The following is a 24977-nucleotide window of genomic DNA, read 5'->3' as shown; positions in this document are numbered from 1 at the left end:
ATAAGAGTTTTGGAAAATCATAAAGATCTTCGTGCAAGAGTGTGCCAATGAAATAGAAATAAAGCAAACTATTTATTTGGGATGTTAGTGATGTCATTAGAGACATAACCATCTTCCATGTGAACCTTGATAAAGTGATACCTCAGTGCTATGTGTTTCGTCTTGGAGTGTTGCATTGTGTTGTAAAAAAATCGGATTTCGCTTTCAGAGTTACAGTAGATTAGGATGCGCTTCATGTTTAGGTTGTAGTCTCTTAACTGAATTTGAATCCAAATGACCTACGAAGCACAAGATGCAGTGGCTATATATTCAGCTTCGATTGTGGAAAAGGATACACATGTTTGTTTCTTGGAATGCCAGCTGACGAGCTTCCCATCCAGAAATTGACAACCGCTTGTGGTGCTTTTTCTATCTAGACCACAACCTCCTAGTCGGCATCAGATAATGCTTGAACGAAGAATCCTGATTTTGCAGGATACCATATGCCGAGAGATAAGGTTCGCTTTAGGTATCAAAAGTTGTTCTTAACTGCCACCATGTGAGGTTCGCATGGATTTGCTAGAAACCTGGCACAGTAACAAACAAAAAAATAATATATGGTCTACTAGTTGTAAGATACATTAAATACCCTATCATTTGGCAATAGAGCGTCATATCAGCAACCGATTTTTCCAGTGATGGTGTTAGCTTCGTCCCGAATGCCATTGGCACCTTCACTCTCGAATCTCCCATCATGCCGAACTTCGCCAGTAAAGTCTTTTTGTAAGCCTCCTGGTTGATAAAAATGCCTTATGGTCCCTTTCTTCTGTTCAATCCAAGGAAAAAATTAATTAGACCCCTTGAACTCATCTCAAATTTAGTCTCCATCAACTTCCGGAATTCAGCTGTTAGGCTAGATTTTGTGGAACCAAAGATGATGTCATCGACATAAATTTGGACAATCATTAAATGTTCATCCTCTTTCTTATGAAAGAAAGTTGGGTCAACCGAACCTTATTTAAACTTGGAAATTTTAAGAAAACGAGTTAAAGTTTCATACCAGGCTCTAGGATTTTGCTTTAGACCATATACGGCTTTGTCCAAAATATAGCAGTGGTTGGGATACTTTTCATTCACAAAACCTGGTGGTTGCTCAATGTATACGGTTTCTTCTAGTCCTCCGTTCAGGAAAGCGCACTTCACGTCCATCTGAAATACTTCAATATTTTTGTGTACTGCATATGCCAAAAAGATTCGAAATGATTCTAGCCTAGCTACTAGAGTGAAAGTCTCTTCATAGTCGATCCCTTCTTTTTGACGATATGCTTTCACCACAAGTCTCACTTTGTTCCTTATATTGTTGCCTTCTTTATCTATCTTGTTGCGAAACACCCATTTTAGACCTACCACAAAAGCATCAGGTGGTGTGCGAATCAGTCTCCAAACCTTGTTTCGTTCGAACTTATTGAGTTCTTCTTGAATGGCCTGAACCCAATCAAAGTGATCAAGTGGAATACTAATAGTTTTCGGTTCTATCTTGGAGACAAGCGAATTAAACATGCAATATTCCACTTGAGAGAATAAAGTGGTTAGCTTCACTTTCAGTTGAGAGCGTGTAAGAAATCCCTTGGATGATTCACCAATAAATTGAGTTTTCGGATGATCTCTTGTCCATTTTGTGAGTGGAGGGTACGATGGATCATAAGCAGGATCTAGTTTGGCATTGACATCCTCTTCGAATTCTGATTGAGTATCCGAATCATCATTTGTATTTTGATTCTCCCCCTAGAATGATGAGAGAGTTTCAACATCAGGTTTAGAATTCTCCCCCTCGAGTGGACTATCATGGGTCATGGTTGGTGATGGGTTACGATGGATCATAAGCAGGATCTAGTTTGGCATTGACATCCTCTTCGAATTCTGATTGAGTATCCGAATCATCATTTGTATTTTGATTCTCCCCCTCGAATGATGAGAGAGTTTCAACATCAGGTTTAGAATTCTCCCCCTCGAGTGGACTATCATGGGTCATGGTTGGTGATGGGTTCTCCCCCTGGAAAGGTGAAGCAGATTTATTTTTTGTAGACAAACCTCCCCCTGCAATGGAGTGCTTTCTTTTGGAGGTTCGCTTGAGCTTGAAGGTTCACTTTCCATTTCTTTTGTGGCATCATCGATTATGTTCTTTATTTCATCGACGTTATTATCTGCTGCTTTTGCTTCAGAGTTGATAGCCTTCTCTAGCTCATCAAAAAGGAGCATGTATGCCTCATATAGGTCAGCTATTGGAATTGTGAATGGACTTGGTGTTGGAAAGATGTCTCTTGTCTGACTTTCACTTGATTGATTCCTCTTTAGATAATTATCATCAAACGTGACATAATAGGTTTCTTCTATTTTCTTGGATCATTTGTCGAGAACCCTATATACCTTGGAGGTAAGCGAATAACCCAGAAAGATACCTTCATCTGCTTTCACGTCGAACTTGTTTCAGTTTTCTTTGGAATTAAAGCTAAAACACCTAGAACCGAAGATATGGAAAAATTGGCGTTAGGTTTGCAATTATTTAATATTTCATATGGAGTAAGGGTAAATCGCTTATTCAAGAAGGATCTACTTTGAGTGTAGCAAACAGTAGAAATAGCATCAGCCCAGAAGTACAAAGGCAAGCAAGCGAAACTAAGCATGGTTTGGGCTGCTTCGCATAAGGAACGGTTTCCTCTTTCAACTAAGCCATTCTGCTATGGAGTGTAGGGAGCAGAAAAGTTGTGAGTTACTCCCTTATCAGCTAAGAATTCTTCAAACTCTTTGATTTTAAATTCTGGCCCATTGTCGCTTTGATGTTACGAACCAGCTTTCACAACTGAACTTCCACTCGCTTTATAAAGTTATTTAGCTTTGGAGTGGCCTCTGATTTCTGTTTAAGAAAATATACCCAAGTGAAATGTGAAAAGTCATCGACAATAGCAACTATAAACTTACAACTACTGACACTTTCGACTGCATATAGTCCACAATGATCAATTATGTAGAAGCTCAATAGGCCCAATGATCTTAGTGTTTACAAGAGTTGGATAACCCTTTCTGATTTGTTTCCTCAGCTCACATGTTGCACACAAGTAATCCTTATCAAACTTTAAGAGAAGAAGGCCTTGCACATGATCACCAAGAACTAGCTTGTTTATGTCTTTAAAGTTAAGGTGAGGAAGTCTTTGGTGCCAAAGCTAGCTTTCATCAAAGTGAGCCTTCGTTAGCAGACATACATCAGGCTTCGCTCTTATGGGATTCAATTTTAAGGGATACATTTCCCCCTTTTCATTGTGACTTCAATAGAACTGTTTTCGTCTTTTTCTCTATAATTTCTGATCCTTGATCATCAAAGGAAACTTTCAGTCCAGTTCCCACAACGAATTGTGTTGCAACCCTTCCACATAAGCCACTTTCCGAATAGAAAAATCCCCATTTATGATCATCCCGTATCCTTATATTCTTCCAAAAGAATTATTACCATACTATACAAATCCATCATCTTTGAGAGCATGAAACTCTCTCATCTCTTCCTTTATTCCCGTCATGTGACGCGAGGAATCACTATCTATATACCATTCATCGTCAAACTCGTCGTCATGTATATCCTACAAAAATTAAACAGTTTTAGGAACCCAAACTAACTTGGGTCCTGGTGAGCCTCTTACAGAACAAGGAAAAGCAACAGAAAGATCAAGCGTATACATGCGTTTTATTAAGGTGGTTTCATATTTCCTTTTAATGGTGAAAACCTTGATTTTGTTATTCGCTTTGTTTGAATCAGTTTGTTTTTCTTTATGTTGATTCTTAACAAATTCCATCTTATCCTTCCTAAGGTTAGTGATCGTTTTCTTTGTTCGAACTTCAGAATCTGAGACGAGCTTTCCCTTTCCTTTATCATCCTTGATAGGAGTTTTCTTCAATTGAGATTGAGGATGATTGATTTTCTCAAAGAATCTTTTAGGAACAGATGATTTATGAGCGAAACTATCATTTTCTTTCTGTGAAGCACCGGAATGATAGTGTGAACATTGTTCGGGTTTCGCCTGTGAATGTGCTTTCGTCTTTTGGTTGGAAGCCTTTTCATTGCGCAAAAAGTTGGAGTTCTGGGATTGCCAAAACTGCTTCCTCTCATTCATATTTTTCTGATCAGTTTGTCCTTCTCGTCTTGAGGAACTTCTTTGACATCTATCATTAGATGATTGTACTCTTTCTGTGTCTTGATGGTTATGTTGGTTCCTAAGTGAACGAAGGGACCGAAAGTAATAACCTCCCAGATCAAGTATCTGTTATCCTCTGAGCCGAGAACATAGTCTTCAAAATGAAGAGCCCAGACTTCATATTCATGAGTATATAGGATTGGAATCCTTGTGGTCGAACCAATGTTGTTAGAGATGTAGATGGGATTGTTTTGAGACTCGTCAAGAGACATGATTTGATCTTTTTACCTATCAAGAATCAGACTTGTAAATATTGATTTAGGGTAATATCAAGATCTAGGAACAGCGTCAATGAAGTGATGACGGCTCCAATGGATTCGATAAAAGCGGAAACCCTAAGAGTTTTCTTCTAACAAAAGAGATACATATTATTTACACAGCCTCCCGCTATGATACCAATTGAAGAGATTAAAACACTTTAAGATCGATAAGATTCTTAACAAGTAACACAAAGTAAATAAGAACACAAGATGAATCAAACTGATGTCGAATGATTGATAAGTCACAACCTCAGAAGAACTCTATGAAGAATTCCTATTGTAGAAGTGTGGTAGGGTTACAATAAATGATATTAAAAAAACATCAAACACGGTGCATGCATGCACTCTATTTATATTAAAACCCTAATAAAAGATGGTTGGACAAGCCCAAGTCATACACAAAAAGGACTAAGATAAAAAGCCCAATGCCACAATCTACTGTACCCAACACGTTGGGGTGTCATTGTCAATACATAAACATAAGCATAAACATACCTTACATTCATTTATACTAATTATTTACATCTCCTTTAATCTCTCAGTGTAATATTTCTTCGCATCGATACCTATGATACAAATAAACTGAGTGGGTCATGTTGGGAAACCTGGTGAGTACATAGGGATTTCTACCCACAATAATATAATTATTATGTTTAATCATCAGATAATTCACCCAATTACCCATCCCCTTTATCTTCTTTATTCTTAAGGATCTACCCTAAGAATCATCTATCCTTTATTCATTCATTCCTATGGATTGTCTTATGGAATAGGCACGAAGTCCATCACTGTCAGGGTTTATCTAACATGCACTAAGTCCATAGCTACCAAAGTTATCTATTAGGCACTACGTCCATAGCTGCCATTATTCATCTATCAGGCACTAAATCCATAGCTACAAACGTCCATTCATAAGGCACTAAGTCAATAGCTGCTAATGTTCATCTATAGGGGACTAAATCCATAGCTGCCAACATTCATTTGTAAGGCACTAAGTCCATAGCTACCAGTTTTTTTTTAGATTACATCTGGTGAACACGTAGTTTAAAAACACCTACAAGTTGTGGGCCTACTAGCGTTCCATCGGACTGTCTAGAATAGTTTGTGGTTGTCATCTATACTCTGCTAGATGATTGGATCATCGTTTAAGTCAAGGATTCTCATCATCTTTAAACTCTCAAAATCTATATCATCCTTCATCTCTCATTATCCATATCATCTTTCATATACCTATCTTTAACCAATATATTTTTAGGTATAAAATTACATATATTGTTCTAAATCAAGTAAAACATGTATAAATCGTTCATCCATCATGGGTTTCGGGAACACAGATGATATGCACACATAGCATGTAGTTTATATTAAATACTTCATATCTATGTGTAAGATGAAATTAACTATGCACTCACTTGCTAAACTGATGACTCGAAATTCGGGCAGCGCCTCTCTTCCAACGATTTTATTTTCGTTTGATGAAACCTAGTATCATTATTACTAGATTTTAGTCTAAAATTTATCGCGACTAATTGTTAGTCTAAATTTATCATTAACTCAAGGTCTACATCGTGATGTATCACGTAAGGATCAGCCAGGCAGGACAGTTGAGATGCGTGACCATTTCTCTATATAGCTTTTCTAATAGCCAACAACCAAAACCAATGAGACCATTCTAGAAACCTCTCCCGTAAGTAGTTCAATCAGTAAAACAACTTTGAATCACTGATAAATCTTGTTTATAGGTTCATAATAACCATAATGAACATAAACATAATTTATACGTAAAGTCGGGGACGCATAACTCGCTTAAAAGGGGGTTTAGCGAGGATACGGACTCTGCTCGGGCAGAACTCCTGAGCCAAAATCTGTTCTTCTCAAAGCCTTCTGGCGCTCCACGACTCGTTACTAACTCCTAAGAAGGGCTAGAGAAAAGCCTTAAGGGTTTGGGGAGAGGGGGGAGAAGAGTTAGAAAGGTGTGAAGAAAATGAGAGATTTGCACCTCTATGTATAGGCTGGGAAACTAACCAACATGGTGTGTTTCTAATCCCTACACGAGGTGCCAAGTTTCACCATCTGGTGGCAAGGCGTGGGGAAGAAGAAGTGGCTCAGATCGCGCCACGTGTCACACACAAATTACTCCAAAAATTAATTATCTTCTAAAATGTGTAACTTTCCCATACGAACTCCATATTTGACATTCTTTATATCCATGTGTAGGTAGCGACGTGACCCACAACTTTCGTGTAGACCCTGTCATCTAATTTTGACATTATTTTTAAAGTAATATTTTAACATACTTAGACAATTAAGTTCGTTAAAAATTCATAACTTTGTCATCCGACGTCCGTTTTCATCTATCTTTAAATTGTTGAGCTCCTATTAACAAGATCTTCAATTCTCGTTTAGGTTGTGTTGGCTAAAAATCGATCGATCTAAAATTCGATATCCGGGTTGTGTACTGCTATGCAAAGTCTTTAAAAAATGATAACTTCCTCATACAAAGTTAGATTTGGACGATATCTATATCCACAAGTTCGATTTAATGTATAGTACATCTTTCACCTATATCTATAAGGCTAAGAAGTATTTTATCAAAAATTCACTTCTTACGTTACGCAACATTGTGTCGGTTTAGTCGCAAAATTTTAACGGGTCATAACTTCTTCGTTATAAGTTGGATTTTAGCATTCTTTATATGTATGGAATCCTTGTGATATATACTATAACTTTGGCTAAGATTATTTATCATAAATAATCTTCTATCTAAAAGTCATTTTTAACCCTTATTATCACTAAACTGACTAGCCCGAATCTGCGGGCGTTATAATTATCTCCCCTTTAGGATGATTATGTCTCGGAATTATCAACGAAACATGACTTGTATAATGACTACATACGTTACCTTTCCATCCTAGGTGGTTATTGTAACTCTTATGTCCTTTCAAATGAGTATCTAACTTTTGGACTTCTTGACTACTAACAGTGCTCAATCTTGCACCTGCTATCCGTACTATGTTGGACTTTCAATTGTAACCTTCGAGTTACACACTCAATCCTTATTAGAGACTCTTACTCCTTATTAATAGTCTTAACTTATGATAAGTTCTTTACTTCATTTACCATATCAGACAGATGGGTCATGTTCTAATGACCTCCCATCGTATGACGCAATGCTTTAGACTCAGGTCTTTTTGAGCCAGATTCCAGAATGGAATATACCTTTCTACATGTTCTAATGTGATATAATCATATTCTAGCATGTATCACTTCTAGCTATAAGATTTTTTATATTAATGGTGATCACAATACTTCTATTGATCGCTTTGATTATCTTTCACTTCAATCTTTTGGCATAAATCGAATGCTACATCAATCATGGTTCTCTGAACCACGTAACACACTTATCATAGTTGGACTCGATTTGATATGACCACCAGGGTTAGAATAATAGTCACCTTCATAGTCATTACCGAAACGATGGTAATGACATATATGAATAAAACGGAATCAATTACTAGCAACTTGTAAACCTTGTGACTTTCCCTGATCCAAGTACGAGTCTTGTACTTTCGGTAGTATGAGCCTCTACTACCTTTCACACTTACTCATACTCGTTCTGAGTATTATCTCTCAGTTCTCCAAATCACCACATAACAACTTAACACACTAGATAACAAAACCAAGATTTATATTATTTCTTGAAATATTTACATAGATGTTCAAGTTCACCCTATAATATGCCTCTTATATTAGGCTACACCACATAATACTATTTAATTGGCTACTTTATAAATGCTTACTCCTAATCCCTTGCATCCTCTCTTGCTTCATTAAGGATCATTTGGAATGCTCTTGCATTTAGTTTTGGAGGGGCATTCGGTCTTGCTGCTTCATTTATGTGTGGGCAATCTTTTAGCATATGCCCCTTGTCTCCATATTCGTAACATACTTTATCATTAGTAGTACAATCCTTGGAATAGTGACCGATCATCCCACACTTATAACAAGTCACTTCTCTATAGCATTTCCCATATTGCTTCTTTTTACACTTCTCACACCACTTTTCTTCATTCCTATCCTCATACTTCTTGTTGTTAAGGTCATACTTCTGGAACCTATGTTTCTTTTTGGGTCTTGAAGACCCCTCAAACTTCCTCTTCTGACCAACTTCAACCTTGTTGGCGGTTCTGCCTTTGATCATCTCATCGAAATACTTAGCAACCCAGATGGTTTCCTCAAGAGTAGGTGACATGCACAAAAGCACCTACTAGTTTTGAATTTATAACCTAACAAACTTTTCCTAACTATGCACCTATATGCATTGTACCTAGTCTGATTATAATATAGCGTTGGGTAAGTCTGGTATCTAACACAGGGAACGGTATTAATTGGTTAACCTACTTACTATTAAATTAACCTAAAATTCTAGAAAAGTATTTGTTTTTATCTCATTTTGCAAGTTTAGACAAACTTAAATTCTCAAACAAAATTCAATCAAGTAATAAGAACACTTATGTTAGTTTAAATCCACTTTCCCTCAATGGTTTAACTATTAATTATGACAATGCTCATTGGATACGAATTAATGTATTATTATCAATTCAATTCCAAATTAACTAATGTTGAATTAATTCATGTAGATTTATGCATAGAAACACATAATTTAAATCCACTTTCCCCTCAAACTTCCTCTTTATTGTCCAGTATGCCTTGCATGGCTACTCTTAGAGAGTGAATCACTTGTATTTCCTGAGTCACTATAAATAGAGCTCACTCTTTATCAATCAATACAGATCTCTTCTTACTCATCTCTAGATCTTAATTATCTTCAAGTTATCTCATATCTTTCTTACTCTCTGAAATCCTCTCGATCACAACTGATTAATACCTCTCTTCGGAGCAATTCACTTGTGACTGTATCACTAATATTAATCTCACTCACTAACTTGGTTTGAATGCATTCCATGTTATGAATCAACTTATGTGTTTACTTGATATATCACCTGCTGTCATTTATGTTTCTTTATATTTCCGCAACTAACTATCTAACCATCTAACATATTAACTTATTATTGTTGAGCTTTTAGATCCTTTGAGATTAACTAATTTCGCAATCATACTTGTTCTAACGTTTCTTCAAGTGTGTCTCAAGTTATTTCTCTCAACAGAGGTTGTTGTTCTGAGACTTTCAGGCAAGGAGGCTTCACTTTAAGGTAACAATTCGGCCCTTTTCTTCTTTGTTGTGTAGGCTTATGGCATCAAGGGTTTCTTTACCCTTTCTTGAGTTGGACTAAGAAGCATCAGAAGTCCCAATGAGAAATAGACCTTAGATCTGGACCATGAGAGGTCCACAGAGTTCCAATCAGCCAACTTTATGCAGTCCCTTGTGGGTTGTGGATCTTGGCTGTCATATTAAGAGCTAATTCATCAAATAGGGCCATATGAGTGTTGCATGAGCATAAAGTTTGGACCTTTACGTGACTTTTGAGTGTTTAAAGGTAAGATCTATAAGTTAGAGAAACAGATCTGACCTCAGAAGGTCATTTGGGAGTTGCCATTGGAGGAAACTCGCTGATTCCATGAGAGAACTCGACGAGTCGAGTTGGGTTGCCCCGCGATTTGTGATCAGTGGTAACCTGTCAAGTGAAAGGTTAACTCGACGAGTCGAGTGAGGTCATAGAAGGATTCAGAAGATACGCATGACTCGTCGAATCCCACGAGTGCACTTGACGAGTGTGGTCAAAGTTGGACCATTGACTAAGTTGACTTCCATTAACTTTTAGGGTTGGTCACCAATTGGGCTTTTGGGTCTTGGAGGGGTAAAATGGTCTTTTTCCCTTCTAAGGAATTATAAGGGGGATTAATCTAGCCTTTGAGAGTCATTGTTAATTAGATGAAATTTTGTATGTGATTAGGAGGAGGCGAGATCAGTATTCGAGATTCGAGATTTATCCAAGTTACCCGAGGTGAGTCTTCTCACTATACATTACCTAGAGTGATATCTATGCGCAGACCGGAGGGTCTTATATGTTATGTGTATGTGTATGTCTGAGATTTATGTGCAACGTGTTATATGTATGCTATGTGTTATATAGACCGGACCAGGGGGTCCAAAGACTCTTGAGGCCAGAGGGTCCTCGATTAGACCGGACCGGAGGGTCCCACGAGCTACGGGACTGGAGGGTCTCGCTGAGACACATTGACCAGAGGGTCATACCGAGTTATAGCCTCGAGTGGCTTATGTGTTGTATGTGGTATTTTAGGGAACTCACTACGCATTTAAGCTTACCGTGTTATGTAATATGTGTTTCAGGTACCATCGAGGATCGCGGGAAGGCGCCGACATGATCTGTACACACTGATGGAGCATTATGTGTTATGTATTTGAGATTCTGGGATGTGTTTTTACTGTGATAACAATTGATACATATGAGTTTTGAAATTACTTATGAGATGTGAGATGTTTTAAAAATGAAAAATCATTTTTGAAATTTACGTCGTTACAGGAAAGATCGGGTCCCCCATGTCATTTATTATGCTTCACAAACATTGCCACAACGTGCAAGCAAATTATTCAACCACAGAAAAGAGTTGTTGTCAATTGTTTTCACGCTGGAGAAATTCAAACAATATTTGATGGGGACAAAAGTCATAATTTTTTCTGACCATGCACCCATTCGATATCTCCTTTCCAAGAAAGATTCAAATCCAAGGCTGATCAGATGGATTGTGATGCTACGAGTATTCGATATAGAGATCAAAGACAACAGTGGGTAAAAAATCTGGTAGCTAATCATCTGAGCTGACTCATCCCACTTGAAGACCCGACACCGATCTGCAAAATCCTTCCTGATGTGCATCTTTTGGTTGTTCAGAATCCACCATGGTTGCCGATATAATGAACTACTTGGCCTCCAGAGAACTCCCTTCAAATATCACCCAAGCTTAGAAAAATAAAATAAAGGAGGCAAAAAGATATATCTGGGAATAGCCATATTTATGGAAACACTACAATGATCAAGTTATTATAAGATGTGTTCCCCAAGATGAAGTTAAATCAATTCTGAATTTATGACATTCTGAAGCTTGTGGAGGGCATTATGGTCCACAATGAACCGCACACAAATTTTTGTACAGTGGTCTTTATTGGCCTCATATTTTTCGCGATTCGTTCCTGTTTTTCAAAACTTGTGACCGGTTCTAGATGACTGTGTCTTTAAGATCTCGGAATCAGATGACACTCACCCCGATCTTAGTATGTGAAATTTTTTACGTTTAGGCATAGACTTCATGGGTTTATTTCGACTATCTTTTGGCTTTGTGTACATCTTGCTGGCAATGGATTATGTATCAAAACGGGTTGACACAAAAGCCACTCAGACAAATAACGTGAAGGTTGTGGTCGATTTCGTTAATACCAACATTTTTGCTTGGCTCGGGACACCAAAGGCAATCATCAATGAACAGGGCATGCATTTCTTCAACCGCACCCTCGAGGCTGTTTTGAAGAAATATGGTGTTACACATTGGGTATCGACTACTTATCACCTACAAACCAACGGGAAAGTTGAAGCTTCTAACCAGCAGATTAAGGTTATCCTTGAGAAAACGACCAACCCTGTTAAGGAAGATTCGAGTATTCGGTTAGATGATGCGTTATGGGCTCATGGAGCAGCATATAAAACTTCAATTGGAATTTCGCCTTATCAAATCGTTTTTGGGAAACTGTGTCGACTTCTGGTGGAGTTAGAACACCGAGCATATTGGACTGTCAAGAAACTTAATATGAGCATGGATGAAGCTAGTAGGAAAAGAAGGTTGGATATTGAAGAGCTAGAAGAAATCATGAATGATGCTAACAATAATGAAGCGATTTATAAAAACCGAATGCTTTTCATGGCAAGATGATCTCACAAAAGGTATGTACTACGGGTTAAAAGGTACTCTTGTATCACTCTTGTTTTAAACTTATTTCCAGTAAATTGAGGTATCATTGGGTGGGACCTTTCGTTGTTGCAAACATGTTTGATCATGGTGCCATAGAGATTAAAAGCAAACAAATAGGAAAAAATTTCAAGGTTAATGGTCAATAGCACAAACCTTTTTATGAAGGTTTTCAAGTCACGAACGAAGAAGTGGAGCTTGTAGTGGTCCTGAGTTGTCGCAAATGAAGGAACCAAGTAACAACGTCGAGTCGGCGACAATAAAAACGGGCAGCTTACCGGGAGGCAACCCGGGTGTTTGGAGTTTTTTATTTCTTTTTGCAACTTATTTTTATTCTTTTTTGGTGTGTTTCTCAGTTAATTAAATCGTGTTTTTCAAACAAAGAAAACACTGAGAGGTTCGCGTTAATTTTTTTTTCAAAAGTCATGTTTTTTTCAAAACATGTGATCACATAAGTGTTCGCGTGTGAGGTTCGAGGATTTCCAACTAGATTTTTGAGAAAAATGTTAAATGCGATCGGAATTTATGTTTATGCGATCGTAGGTTCCAAGATGCGATCGCATGTTTGTGTATTTACGTTCGAATATGACCTTTGAAGATTTGAAACCTGTTTTCATGAAAAAATTCAAAACATGCAATCGTAGGTTGTGTTTATGCAATCGCAGGTTTTGTGATTTTCGCTATAAATTCCGATCGCAACCCTCATTTTCAATCAAACTCGCAGATTTCAGTCTTCCTCTTTCTATGTTTTTGCATTTCTCTCAAAAACCTTCATAAATTGTTCATTTCTCATCCAAATTAATCAAGTAAGGTATCAAATTCTTACCTTTTACTTCTACTACGTTCCAACGGTACTAGAAACTTTATTCTACAGTTGAAATTCTCCAAAAAAATTTGTTTTCCTTATTTTGAAATTTGGATTTTGCAAGTTTCTTTTTTAGATCTACGCATCGTTAGAGCTTTACAGGACGTGAGACTTGAAGCGTTTGTTCCAAACACATATTACAAGAGTTTCATCTGAACAAAATTTGAAACATCAAAAAAATGGACGTGAAAAATACAGTGTTGCTCAATGCGCAGTCTTGTATATTCGTTCTGAAGCTGACACTCTTCATTTTCTATCATATATCTATGCGGGCTTGCGTATCCACTTGGGATTAGTTGCTTAATATAATTATTTGAGGAAAATTGTGTCAGACCTGTCCCTACCCACTGCCCCGAAATATGCCTCCCAGACATACCGTTCGGCACCGAAATGCTGACAACCCAACCCCCTCCTTTGTTATTTAGGAAGGTGATGTGAGTATTGACTTAGGATCCCTAGCTGCCTTGGACTATTATCAGCAGGTTAGTAAGTGACATGTTGTAGCTTAGGCTTGGTCCCCTAACTCTGATGTGTTACACCAGCTCCATATTTATGATGGCATCCATGCCCTTTCGCCAACATTAGCTGGGAGAGAATTTTAGACGTTGATTTTTCCACCTCACCTCTATTGACCAGAGAATTTCTACCAACCATGAGTGAAGGTAACCACGAGGATAACTTCATGTTCCACTGTTTCAGCACACCCCATAACGTTCATGTCAATCAACTATGTACTTTTTTATGCGCCTATCATGAACCGTCTTTAGTTCCCGATCAGTTTTAACGTACGATCTTTTTGGACATCTATCACGGGCATGGACGATTATGACTCCTCATATTCCTTACAAAGTAGTATTGTCTATCCTGTCCTGAAAACTGGTTTGGAAATTATTTGTGATATTCTTTACGTGCAAATCGAAATGACAAAAACCAGGAAAGCTAAACTCTTCATACTCTGGTGCATTGTAACCGGATCGTACCACCCGCATCTTGGTGACTTAATCCCACAAAGTACCAATTTTCGCAAATGATTCATTTTGCCTCACCTTAGATAACCTTTGTGCTATTTGTATGTTGCGACTCGCTCTGAACGGCCACCTTTGGTTGAGTGGATGTTCTTAGTATCTCTGAGTCACCGATCCTTCCGTAATCGCCCTTGCTGATCCCATTAGTTCGAACGAGTGGATTCTCGCGTCGAATCTTGTGCCATCTTCCCGTACGCGTCAGCCACAGCAGAACCGCTGCATTCTCATCCTGACCGACCATCATCCTATATTGTACATCTGTATTATGCGGATGCGACTCCCATTCGAGCTGTGCACAACAACGACTATTAAACTTCTCCTGATCGGATTTATACTGATTTTCATACTGATTTTCAGACTAGCTTTCAGCCTGGAATTCAGGATACCCCATCATCCCCATCTCACATTGACCCCAACACCCCTCTCACCTATCAGCAATACCTTACCCTCCAGCAGTGCATCGAAAACCTTTATCTCAATGTTCGACATGTTGAGACGACATTTTTAGGTGAGCTTCGTAGTTTCTGTGAGGAAGTACTCCTCCGACTTCTGCCTCCACCTCCTCCTCAGTAGACATTTCCTTCTCCTTCCCAAGCATTGAGGACAATGCTTTATTTTACACTTAGGGAGGGGATTTCATCTTTTTGTACAAAGTATTTTTTTCTATTTTCTATTGCATTGCTTTTTATTAAAACAAACAAAAACAACAAAAAAATCAAAAAATAATTTAAAAATCCTAAAACATTTTTCATCTAAGTTTTTAGTTTTCAATTTGTTTTCTTAGCTTTTCTTTAAAAAAATATAGAAAAAAAAACAAAAAAAATATTTTCCATTTTTTCAAATGTTTTCATTCGCATTTAAAAAAACAAAAAGATTTTATGTTTTTGTTATGTTGAAAAAAATACGAGATCGGGATACTCTTTACATTCGATAGCTTTGCGAAGATGGAAAATCAAAGTCCGAAGCGACCGGGTCATTATTGGAATTTGGAAGTGTAGAATCAACTATCATAACTGGGGGACTGAAACTTCGTAATCTGAGACCCTAGCCTTAGAAAATAAAAAAAATGGTGTACTGAAACACTTCGTGGGCGGTAATAACAGTTTTGGGATGATTTGCTTTTAAATGTTTAAAATGAACATTTATCGACAAGTTTGGACCCACAGAACATGACCTATTTGTTGACACGCGTTACCCTTGGGTAACTAAGGACCTTATATCATATCCACACAGTCAAGAAGAAAAGAAGAGTACAACTATCATATACATTCCCTAAGTCAAAATTTCAAGCACTTAACCGAAGAAATCTCAAGAAATTCAAAGTTGATTGACGAACTCAAACTGAAGACAGAATACAAATTCAAGTTCAATCAAATCAAGAGCCACAACGAAGACATATTTTGCGCAAGAACTCTGTGATATGATATCTGTCATCCTCGAAGCCTACTACAATATACGCTTCAGAACAAACCCCTTGCACTACGGACTCCGATTTCTCAATCAACTCATGCTCTTACAAACCCTACTTCTATATCTCTCTTAAAATGGCTTATTCGCACATGGCATCCTTGCCACTATTCCAAGCCAACGATCGGTCTTTCAACTCTATAGCACCATATATCAGTCACATATCACCCGATGATACCATCCCTTCAAATCAGGAACACACCTTCGCGCCTTGCGAAGGCTAGATACCACAAACACCCACTGAGCTCTGTTAAGACACTAATCCATCTTCCTTCGCCTATGATTGGCGATAACCCAGATAACTTGCAACCTGGAATGAACCCTGTTTTTCCCTTTGATTCTATACCTCACGCACTGACAGGATATCGCATCCTTCAGCTCCCATAACCCATCAACAAAACATCTCGCGTAACCACTTGTGCCTGGCCCAATCAGCCTCGGGCTGTAATACCGGGCACGCCCATAACGGGTCCAGACTACTCCCGAGTCTATTAACCTGCTGTCTCACCTTCCTCTATCCAAATCTCCAATTTGGAACCACTATTCTCCTCCTCTTCCAAGGATACTAAAAACATGCCAGCACATCATCCAACATTGCCACAACCTCAATGGGCATCCTACCCGTAAGTGCTTCCATATATCTGGTACAACCCCAGTGCTTACTATCGATAACCGAAGTACTTTTGATCATCCATTTACACTACTGCTTTCCTTTTAGAGGACCCACACTCCTTTCGGAGCTACATACCTTTCCTTTCTAGGAAATCTACGCAATAACCCTTACCGCACTTATAAGTGTCACTAAGCTAAACTCCACTCTACATTATCTATGTAGAGAAACTGTTATTCCCGAACTTTCATATACTCCGAATCCGATTACATACTAACTAGGCCCACGCACGACATCTAGCCAACCGCATCATCATGATCAATACTTGGGGCCGGACCATCTCGATACCATTTCATGGCGACATATTCCTTCATTCTCCTCATACTAATCCACTAACACATACAGAGTCTTCAGCATGACTGGACCGCCTTTCCAGGCCTTCAGCCTGTCTGGACCACTCTCAGAACCTTCAGCATGTCTAGATCGTTCCCCGAGATCATGATACCAATATATATATATATATATATATATATATATACATATATATATATATATATATATATATATATATATGAAACCATAATCATGACAATGTTTTCCTTTGGTTCCTAAACCACACACATATAATAATCAGTTCATAAGCCCAAAAACCCATACTTGGACAAATCAGCCTCGGGCTGGAATACCAGGCATGCCTATGACGGGTCCAGTCATCCTCAAGATGGAATACCCTCGTACTCAACACATGTTTGGCCCAATCAACCCTCGGGTTGGAATACCAAACATCTTAAATCCAATCAATCATAGGGTTCAGTCATCCTCGGGATGGAATACCCTAGATCATAATACCAGTATATATGAAACTCGGGTCTAAACTCATAACTTGAAGTTCAAGGACATACCCTTGTATTTTGCACAAATCTTATGATTCATTGCAGCCGATTACGGCTCGCCTGAACCTGAATAATGTTTCCATTCCGAAAGCGCTCCAACAGAAGAATGGACTACTAGGATCACTAGGCCCACAGCCTATAACTAGAATGCCCCTACAAGGCCCTCAGCATAGGTTTGGATTGCCTCTGAGCCCATAACATGAGTCTGGTATACCCCACCTGGCCCTCATCTCATGACTGGAATGCTCCTGATAAACTATCAACCTTGTCTAAAAGAAAACCTAACCAGTGTCCTTTCCAACACCAACCTATGCTACCATGTTGAAATCCCACTATGCATGATCCACCTATAGATCAAGTTGCTTATCCAACCAAAATCCTGCCACCCTTAGTCGAACTCGACCCCAGAATAGAATCATAAACGAACTTTAGATCCAACTTGCAGGCTAGAACCCAAACCTGATCACACGTACATCGAATCAACTCTAATGTCATCATAAATACCCGTTGTTACACATGAAGAACCACTACCATGAACATAATTGGGAGTCCTTAACTTCACATTCAGTCGCCACAAAGCCCATACTGGACTGAGACTGATCCGATTCTACCAATACAGAAGTAGCCCGAGAAGACGTCCACAATTATCCCGAAGATTACCACAACATGAGTCTAATACAAATCAAAATTCTATTTCACCATTGGGGAGAAACATACCCCAAAGACTTTGGGAACATAAACGCACTGCATAAGGGAATGGGTGGCACGATCCTAGCTTCGCAATTGTCGCCTCTTGAATCCCATTCGGAGAATTCCTGCTCCCTGAGGGTTCACAACATAATGTCTGTCCGACTATTCTGGAAAACATAATCTGAGCAACAACAGACAAAACCTTCAATGGCTGATGCTCAACCTAGAATTACCAATTCTCCCCCACTTAGAACACTAACGACCACCACTGGTGTGAAGCCCAACATAACTTAGCTGGCAATCCCTGATGCTTGAATGATCCCACTCTCAAATTTTGAAGTCCAAAGATAGATACTCTTCTAATACTTCAGCAACAAGTTATTTCCCTTGGCGATCTCATACGCCACTTAATAATGATTACTAAAAACCATTGAATCCTGACAATGTTGAATAATTATCCCATAGGACTCTGTCCGCAACCTACCACATAATACCCTTCTTCCTAAAGTGCTCCGACAAATCTCCCACCCTCGGCTCTAGAAATACTATCATTCAGGGTCTCGCACCCTCACTTACTCACTAACTCGATCATCCTGCATATATGAACTACAGTAGCTAAAGCAACCTCTTCCCTAAACCGGGTTACAAACTACTCCCAAGACATAGTCTCCAGTCCCCAAAAGTGCAATAGATCGTACAATCAATCCTTACAGCCCAATACAAGAGATCCAAGGCGAACCGGACCTCACAAACTACTCATGTCACATCGACCCACCCACGCTCACTAACGCTAAAATATTGTCGCCAATCCTGGTGACCAACTAACCCGAGTTGGAACACAACCTGATGCTAGGGTCGCAAGCCTACTCAACGCTCGGAGCTTAGAGCTCGAACAACTGGAAGAGTATAATCCTTGCCCTAGGAAACGACATTCTTATCCATCTACTATCCATTCAACTTCCAGCTACAAAACTCTAACTAATCATAATCATCGCTCCCTTTCGGAATCCCTGCAACTCGAATCCAGGCCTCAAGCAAGACCCCTAAGGCCTCAAACCAGGAAACTAATATACTAACTTCTCCCACTCAACCCGCGGAGTGAACGATTATGGAACATTTCTCCAATCCCAAGTTACTACAGTCCACTGCTAACCAAAATATGTCCCAGTGACAAGTCCCGATACTGCAAGCTCGACCAGCTCCTTCCTCCTGCCGCAGTTACAACTGTTGAAGCTGTTGTGGTAGCCATCTCAAGAATGGCTACATAGTGCTCATCAAGGTACTCAACCATGGTGGTCTTGATAGACCCAAACATCTCCGAAATTTGACCCTGGACAAATCTCGATCACCTCCTCCCGGATAATCTAACCGACACGGTCCACTAACAATGCTAGCCTATCCTGGCTGCCAGCTCCCGATCCTAACTCAAGTCTGGTCTCAAGACGTCTCATAACCACCATTCTGGTAACACGCCAGAAAGGTCTCTGATAACCCATATAATGACAAAGAGCCATTTCCCAACCAAACCCTAGGGGTTGTGACTTCCTTGCAACGTGTATGGGTCCTATGCTTTCAATAGTACGGGTCCATACTACCTTCCACACCTACCCATATTTGTCTCAAGTATCACCATAACACCCTAACAATATACATAAACATAGTGAGCACTCAATCCTCACTCCTAGAGGAAAACTAACTGTCTCACAACTGACCTACCAGTCCCACATAACTCACTCATCCATGAAACTTCCACCAACCCTACAGCACTAGTGTATGCTAGCCAAACATAACGCTAGACCCTATAGACTTTCGAATATCCAATCCAACCTTAAGCTCCCAATCAATCAAGAACAAAAAATAAGGCCAAATCAAACATTCACAGGCTATAAGATCTTAATTATGTATGACCGTAATGCATACACTAAGCAACTACAGTAATGATGTCAGTCTCACATAAAGGAAACCCTATGTCACAACTGAAAATTTTGTGTCATGTAATCTATACACTCAAACTAATGTGAATCAAAAACTTAGGAACATGTGTAACACCTATGATTATGAATTCAAAAACTTCAATCAAATACATCGTGCAAGTACTACAAATAGTCATCAAACAATTGGAGACCCTAGAAGCCCTTGTTTAAGTCCACTTTGGACTAGGACTTCCTAATTGGATCCAAATGGACCAATAAGCTTCCAATTTGACTATCATGGGCTTAGAACCCTAATTTGGGCTCTAATTGGACCCACACCAGGTTATTTCAACATTTTGGGCCATGTTGGGCCTAGAATGGAATGAAGTAAAAGCTTTAATACATGAATAACCTAAACTAGTCCAATAAAAATATAAAAATCCTACCACATTCTTTTAGACTTAAAACATACCCAAGATTAACTCTAATATTGGGCTTAGGGGCAAAGGCCCAAATTTTTCCTTTTTCCTTTCACATTCTCGGCCCAAGGCCCAAATCTAAGAGGATAAGAGGAGAAGTTGACTTTGGATGCCACCTCTTTTTTATTCATTGGATATCCATGCATTATATCTCATTCTTCCATGCAAACATCACTTCAAAATCACTTCTCTTCTCTCCTCTCTCTCGCTCTCGGCCATACTCAAACACACACACATTCACAAAAATCTCTCAACTCTCTCAAGAAAACTCCTCCCTCCCCACTCAAAAATCTCGAAACTTAGAAGCTTCTAAGAGGATCTTTCAAGCTAATCATCATCTTAGGTAAGTATTTACTTATATCCATGATCTAGCTATTTCATTCCATCAAAAAACTCTTCTAAATCTATTCCAACTTGTGATCATGCACCTTAGAAGTCACCAAACTCGAGATCTACCAAGGAAAAGTGCTAAGGCCGAAAAATCACTTCATTTTCTTCCATCTTTTCTTCAAAAACCGAAAGCTTCAAACAAGGTGAGCTTCATACCCCCTATTTTCTGTTTTTATGAGTTTTGTAGGGGGGGAATACAAGTGAAAGTGTAGATCTATATGTGTTTGTATGCTTTGTATGATTTCCATGCTTATATGTGTGACTTTGTGTGTTACAATGTTGGATCTAGCCATAAAATCCCTCAAAACCGAGATATACCTTATGTTAAATGTTCTTAGCATCAAACACATTCCTACATACAAAGTGTTTCTAGAAAAATAGCTAAATGGCTTAGTAACAATTTCTTTGGGCTAAAAACACAATTTTTGGACCTAAAATGTGAAAAATACAAAATTAAGGGCGCAAATTGACATATCACGAATTCTGATGGATGAGGTGTGTCAAAACAGTTTCAATAACACAATTTCTGGAAATATACTCATTTAGGGGATTAAAAACATAAATTGCAGGCTTAATGGGCTAAAAATGACATTTTCGGCCCAATGAGGCCCATTATGCGAGATTTTCTGTTTTGGAGGGCCAAAACTGTATTTTTCTGCAAAAAAATGGACTATAAGTGTTCCAAGTCCTTTTCAAAGGTTTAAAATACTTTTTAAATTTAAAAAGGACCAAAGTTGCAAAAATTTTACAATTTGGGCCAAAATTGTCAAAATTGCGTAAAAGAAGGTTTATAACCGAGAAAACTGAAATTTCAGGGACTTAAACTGTTTTCTATGAAAAATATGCTGAAAAATATTAATTTCAATAATTTTTGGTGTTAAAATGTCAAGAAAATTGATTTAAGGACCAAACCGGAAAGTATTCAATTAAAGGGTTGAAAAAGTAAATTTTACAAACAATGAGGGGCTGACAACAGAAAACTTCCAAGGCTTATTCAATACATGCAAATTGATCAAATAATGGCACCGCGACTATCGACGAAATACAATACATTACAATACCAAAAGTCGTTGTTAAACGAATTGGTTCGGTCTCGAACCAATAAAAATCTGAAACTACTAACACGACGACACTATGACACCACGACACTACGATCCATACAAGTAACGTTTGGGAATTCAATATACATGCGAGTGTGCACAGACGTCTACGCACCATCTTTGGGCCCCAAAAGTGTAAAATCTTGTTTGTTGGGCCTAGCTAGCCCAATGACCTGATCTTAAGGCCCGAAGACCTCTATCTTACGAAGTGTTGGGTTTTACCGATCTAACACAACGTAAAAGGACTTTCAATGGCTTGTATACTACTGGTCCCCAAGGGTCCTTTGGTATTGCTAGTAGAGTCTACATTTCATGCGAGGCGGGTCTGGGACCCCTCGTACCTTTTTTTTATCCCCAACCGGTTAATGGAGTCATCGAGGCCTTCGTGTCCTCTTTCTCTTCGGATGTGGGACTACACGTAGTCAGGGCGGTTGGATAACGTGATTAGTACGGACGACGCCTACGGGATCGTTAGTATAACTATAAACTAGTCGTTTGTGTAACGCGTGTTTGTAGCAATTAATCATGCTCAAAAATAATCCAACGTCGCCTGGTATTAACAACTTCACACGTTGCAATGGTTTCAATGTAAATTCATGGAATTCAAAGAATTAGGAAAACATCGGGTTTTCCTAGGGTTTTTCAATACATACGGATTCAAATGTACACAGCTCTAATGAACAATTTTTACAAGTATAGAAACAAACAAGCATACCTATGGATCTTCACAAATGGTTTCAAAAGCTTTTCTTTTCAGAAAATATCGGATTTTCTGGTGGTTTTCAAACGATACGAACATTGTTTTTCTTCAGATACCGCTTATGAACTCACCAACATTTCACATGTTGACGTTTTTTTCAAAATACTTGTATTCTCAGGTAACCAGTGAATCAAAGGAAAATGTACTCAGTGATGGCTTGCAGTTTACTTATTAACGAACTGAACAATTTATTTTTGGGAATGTAATGTTTTGAGACAATGTACTTCATGTAAACTTTATTGGTTGTATTATATTAATGCATGGTGACGAATGTTGTTACGTTTCATATATATTCAATGTTATGGTATTCAATTGAGTCACGACAGCCCCCAAACGTTTCCGCCGCCTGGTTCGGGGGTGTGACAGGTTGGTATCAGAGCTTTGTTTATAGTGAACTAGCATGTCGAGCCACACATTGATATGCAACTATAAACCAAAAGAAGGACTAACATAACTCTGAACAAAACAAGTAAATAAAACACGCTTCCTTGCATTAGGAATAAGGACCTAACGCCGAATCAAACAAAATAATACTGGTATCTCGGTTAATTCGGGACTGTTCTTGGTGATACCTAGGAGTGAATGTAGCCTGATCAACTACATTCTCTCCAAAGTAAAACTAGCACACGTCTTGATGAGATCGGGATAGCTAGGGAACCTAAAACTATACCCCGTATCACCAAAAAGAGAACGTTCGCTTAGTCTGTATAATAGTCATAGTACCCTAGGAATAATGTTAGCATATTTACGTACTCGCGCAGACAGCATGGCTGGCTTTCATCACCCTGGAGACCCCTATTTCCCTAATCAGGGAAACAACGGATGGCTAGAGGAGGAGGAGCCTGAGGAAGAGCCTGAAGAGGAACCTGAGGAAGACCCCGAAGAGGAATCTGACGGGGAACCGGAGGCAGAAGTCGAGGGCGAGCCTGCCGAACCCGAAGAAGAAGAAGAAAATTTCGAAGAGGAGCTCGATGACAGCGAAGGGGGTGATTCGGACGCAGACTCCGAGGTCATCAACCCCCCTTACCCGATCAGGGTGCCTGCTTATCGTGTGGGTCCCACTGAACCTACCCCTCCTTGGGGCATTGATCTTTGGAGATGGAGCAGACATCAGGGACAGCGACCCCCGTTTGGCATGTCACGTGAGTTCTTTGACCTGAGGGACGGAGGACCGGCCGACCGAGCCCTACCGGTCATGGTGAGACGATTACGGGACACCGGCGACCTTGCTCAGGGCACTGCTGATCAAGTACGCCAGTTGTGGACTAGGGTCGAGCATGCGGAACAGGAGACGCGTGACGTCCTCCGGGAGTTTCACATGAGGCAGGTAAGGTGGGAGTCTCGACTTCAGGACGCAGAACGCTTGGTGGCTCGTCTTCAGGGAGCATCCACATCTTCGGCACCACCTCCTGACGCAGCTCATCGCGGTTAGGGATAGACTTATCATAGTAGGTCATTAGGAACTATGTTATGTACTTCGGCTCTATGTTTAAGTGACTACACTACTCATGGAGCCGTTATGTTGTCGGATTAGTGTCACTTATGTATGCTCTTACGAGCAAATTTTCTTGTATTACATGCGGATAATATTAATGAACTTTTGTGTGTTTTGCTATGATATTACCAGTTGTTATGTGTTGAGACGTTATGATTGTATGCCCGATGGTAGTAATGTTTAGGTTCGTACCATACACCTAGTTAGTAGGATCACAACCTCACAGAAACCACGTACACTCAACATCTTCACGTTTCATGACAGAAAGATGCCTCGCCGAGCTACTCGCGGAAATCCCGAACCAACCCCGCCCGAAGTCGACACCACTGCTTTCCAGGCAGCCGTGTCTGCCGCGGTCACAGCAGCTTTGGCACAACTTCACCGAGGGAACAACGGAGGAGGCAACGGGCAAGGATCCGGAAGTTCGAACAACGGGACGAATCAAGGACCCACTAAAACGTGCACCTACAAGCACTTCGCAAACGCTAAACCACGGACTTTCAACGGCACTGGAGGGATGATCACTCTGAAGCGATGGATCGAGAAGGTAGAGTCGGTATTCGAGATATGCGATTGCCCCGAGCAGATGAAGGTGAAGTTCGCGGCCTGTACTTTTGTGGACCAAGCACTCACTTGGTGGAACAGACACGTGGAAGCTATGACGCTCCCTGTCGCCAACTCTATCCCCAGGGCAGAAATGAAAGAAATTTTAATGGCTGAGTACTGCCCCCGAGGCGAAATACAAAAGATGGAGCAGGAACTATGGAACCTCACTGTGCAGAATGCGAACATCGATGCCTACATATCGAGATTTAGCGAACTATCTCTGTTGTGCCCGGGTATGATCACATCAGAAGGAAAGA

General features: G+C 39.5%; 1 protein-coding gene across 1 annotated transcript; it reads left to right on the top strand.

The window, feature by feature from the left end:
- The first annotated feature begins 11821 nt into the window (after window positions 1–11821).
- On the top strand, window positions 11822–12391 carry LOC111899447 (uncharacterized). Its single transcript, XM_023895305.1, has one exon. It carries the CDS (start codon window positions 11822–11824, stop codon window positions 12389–12391), a length of 570 nt encoding a protein of 189 aa, XP_023751073.1.
- The last annotated feature ends 12586 nt before the right edge of the window (window positions 12392–24977 follow it).

This window comes from Lactuca sativa, chromosome 6 (assembly GCF_002870075.4).
Source record: "Lactuca sativa cultivar Salinas chromosome 6, Lsat_Salinas_v11, whole genome shotgun sequence".
Lineage (NCBI taxonomy): Eukaryota > Viridiplantae > Streptophyta > Magnoliopsida > Asterales > Asteraceae > Lactuca > Lactuca sativa.
This window is presented reverse-complemented; position numbering and strand designations above follow the sequence as displayed.

Excerpts from the sequence above, each read along its gene's own strand:
- LOC111899447 (XM_023895305.1), top strand. The coding sequence starts at position 11,822 with ATGGATTATGTATCAAAACGGGTTGACACAAAAGCCACTCAGACAAAT.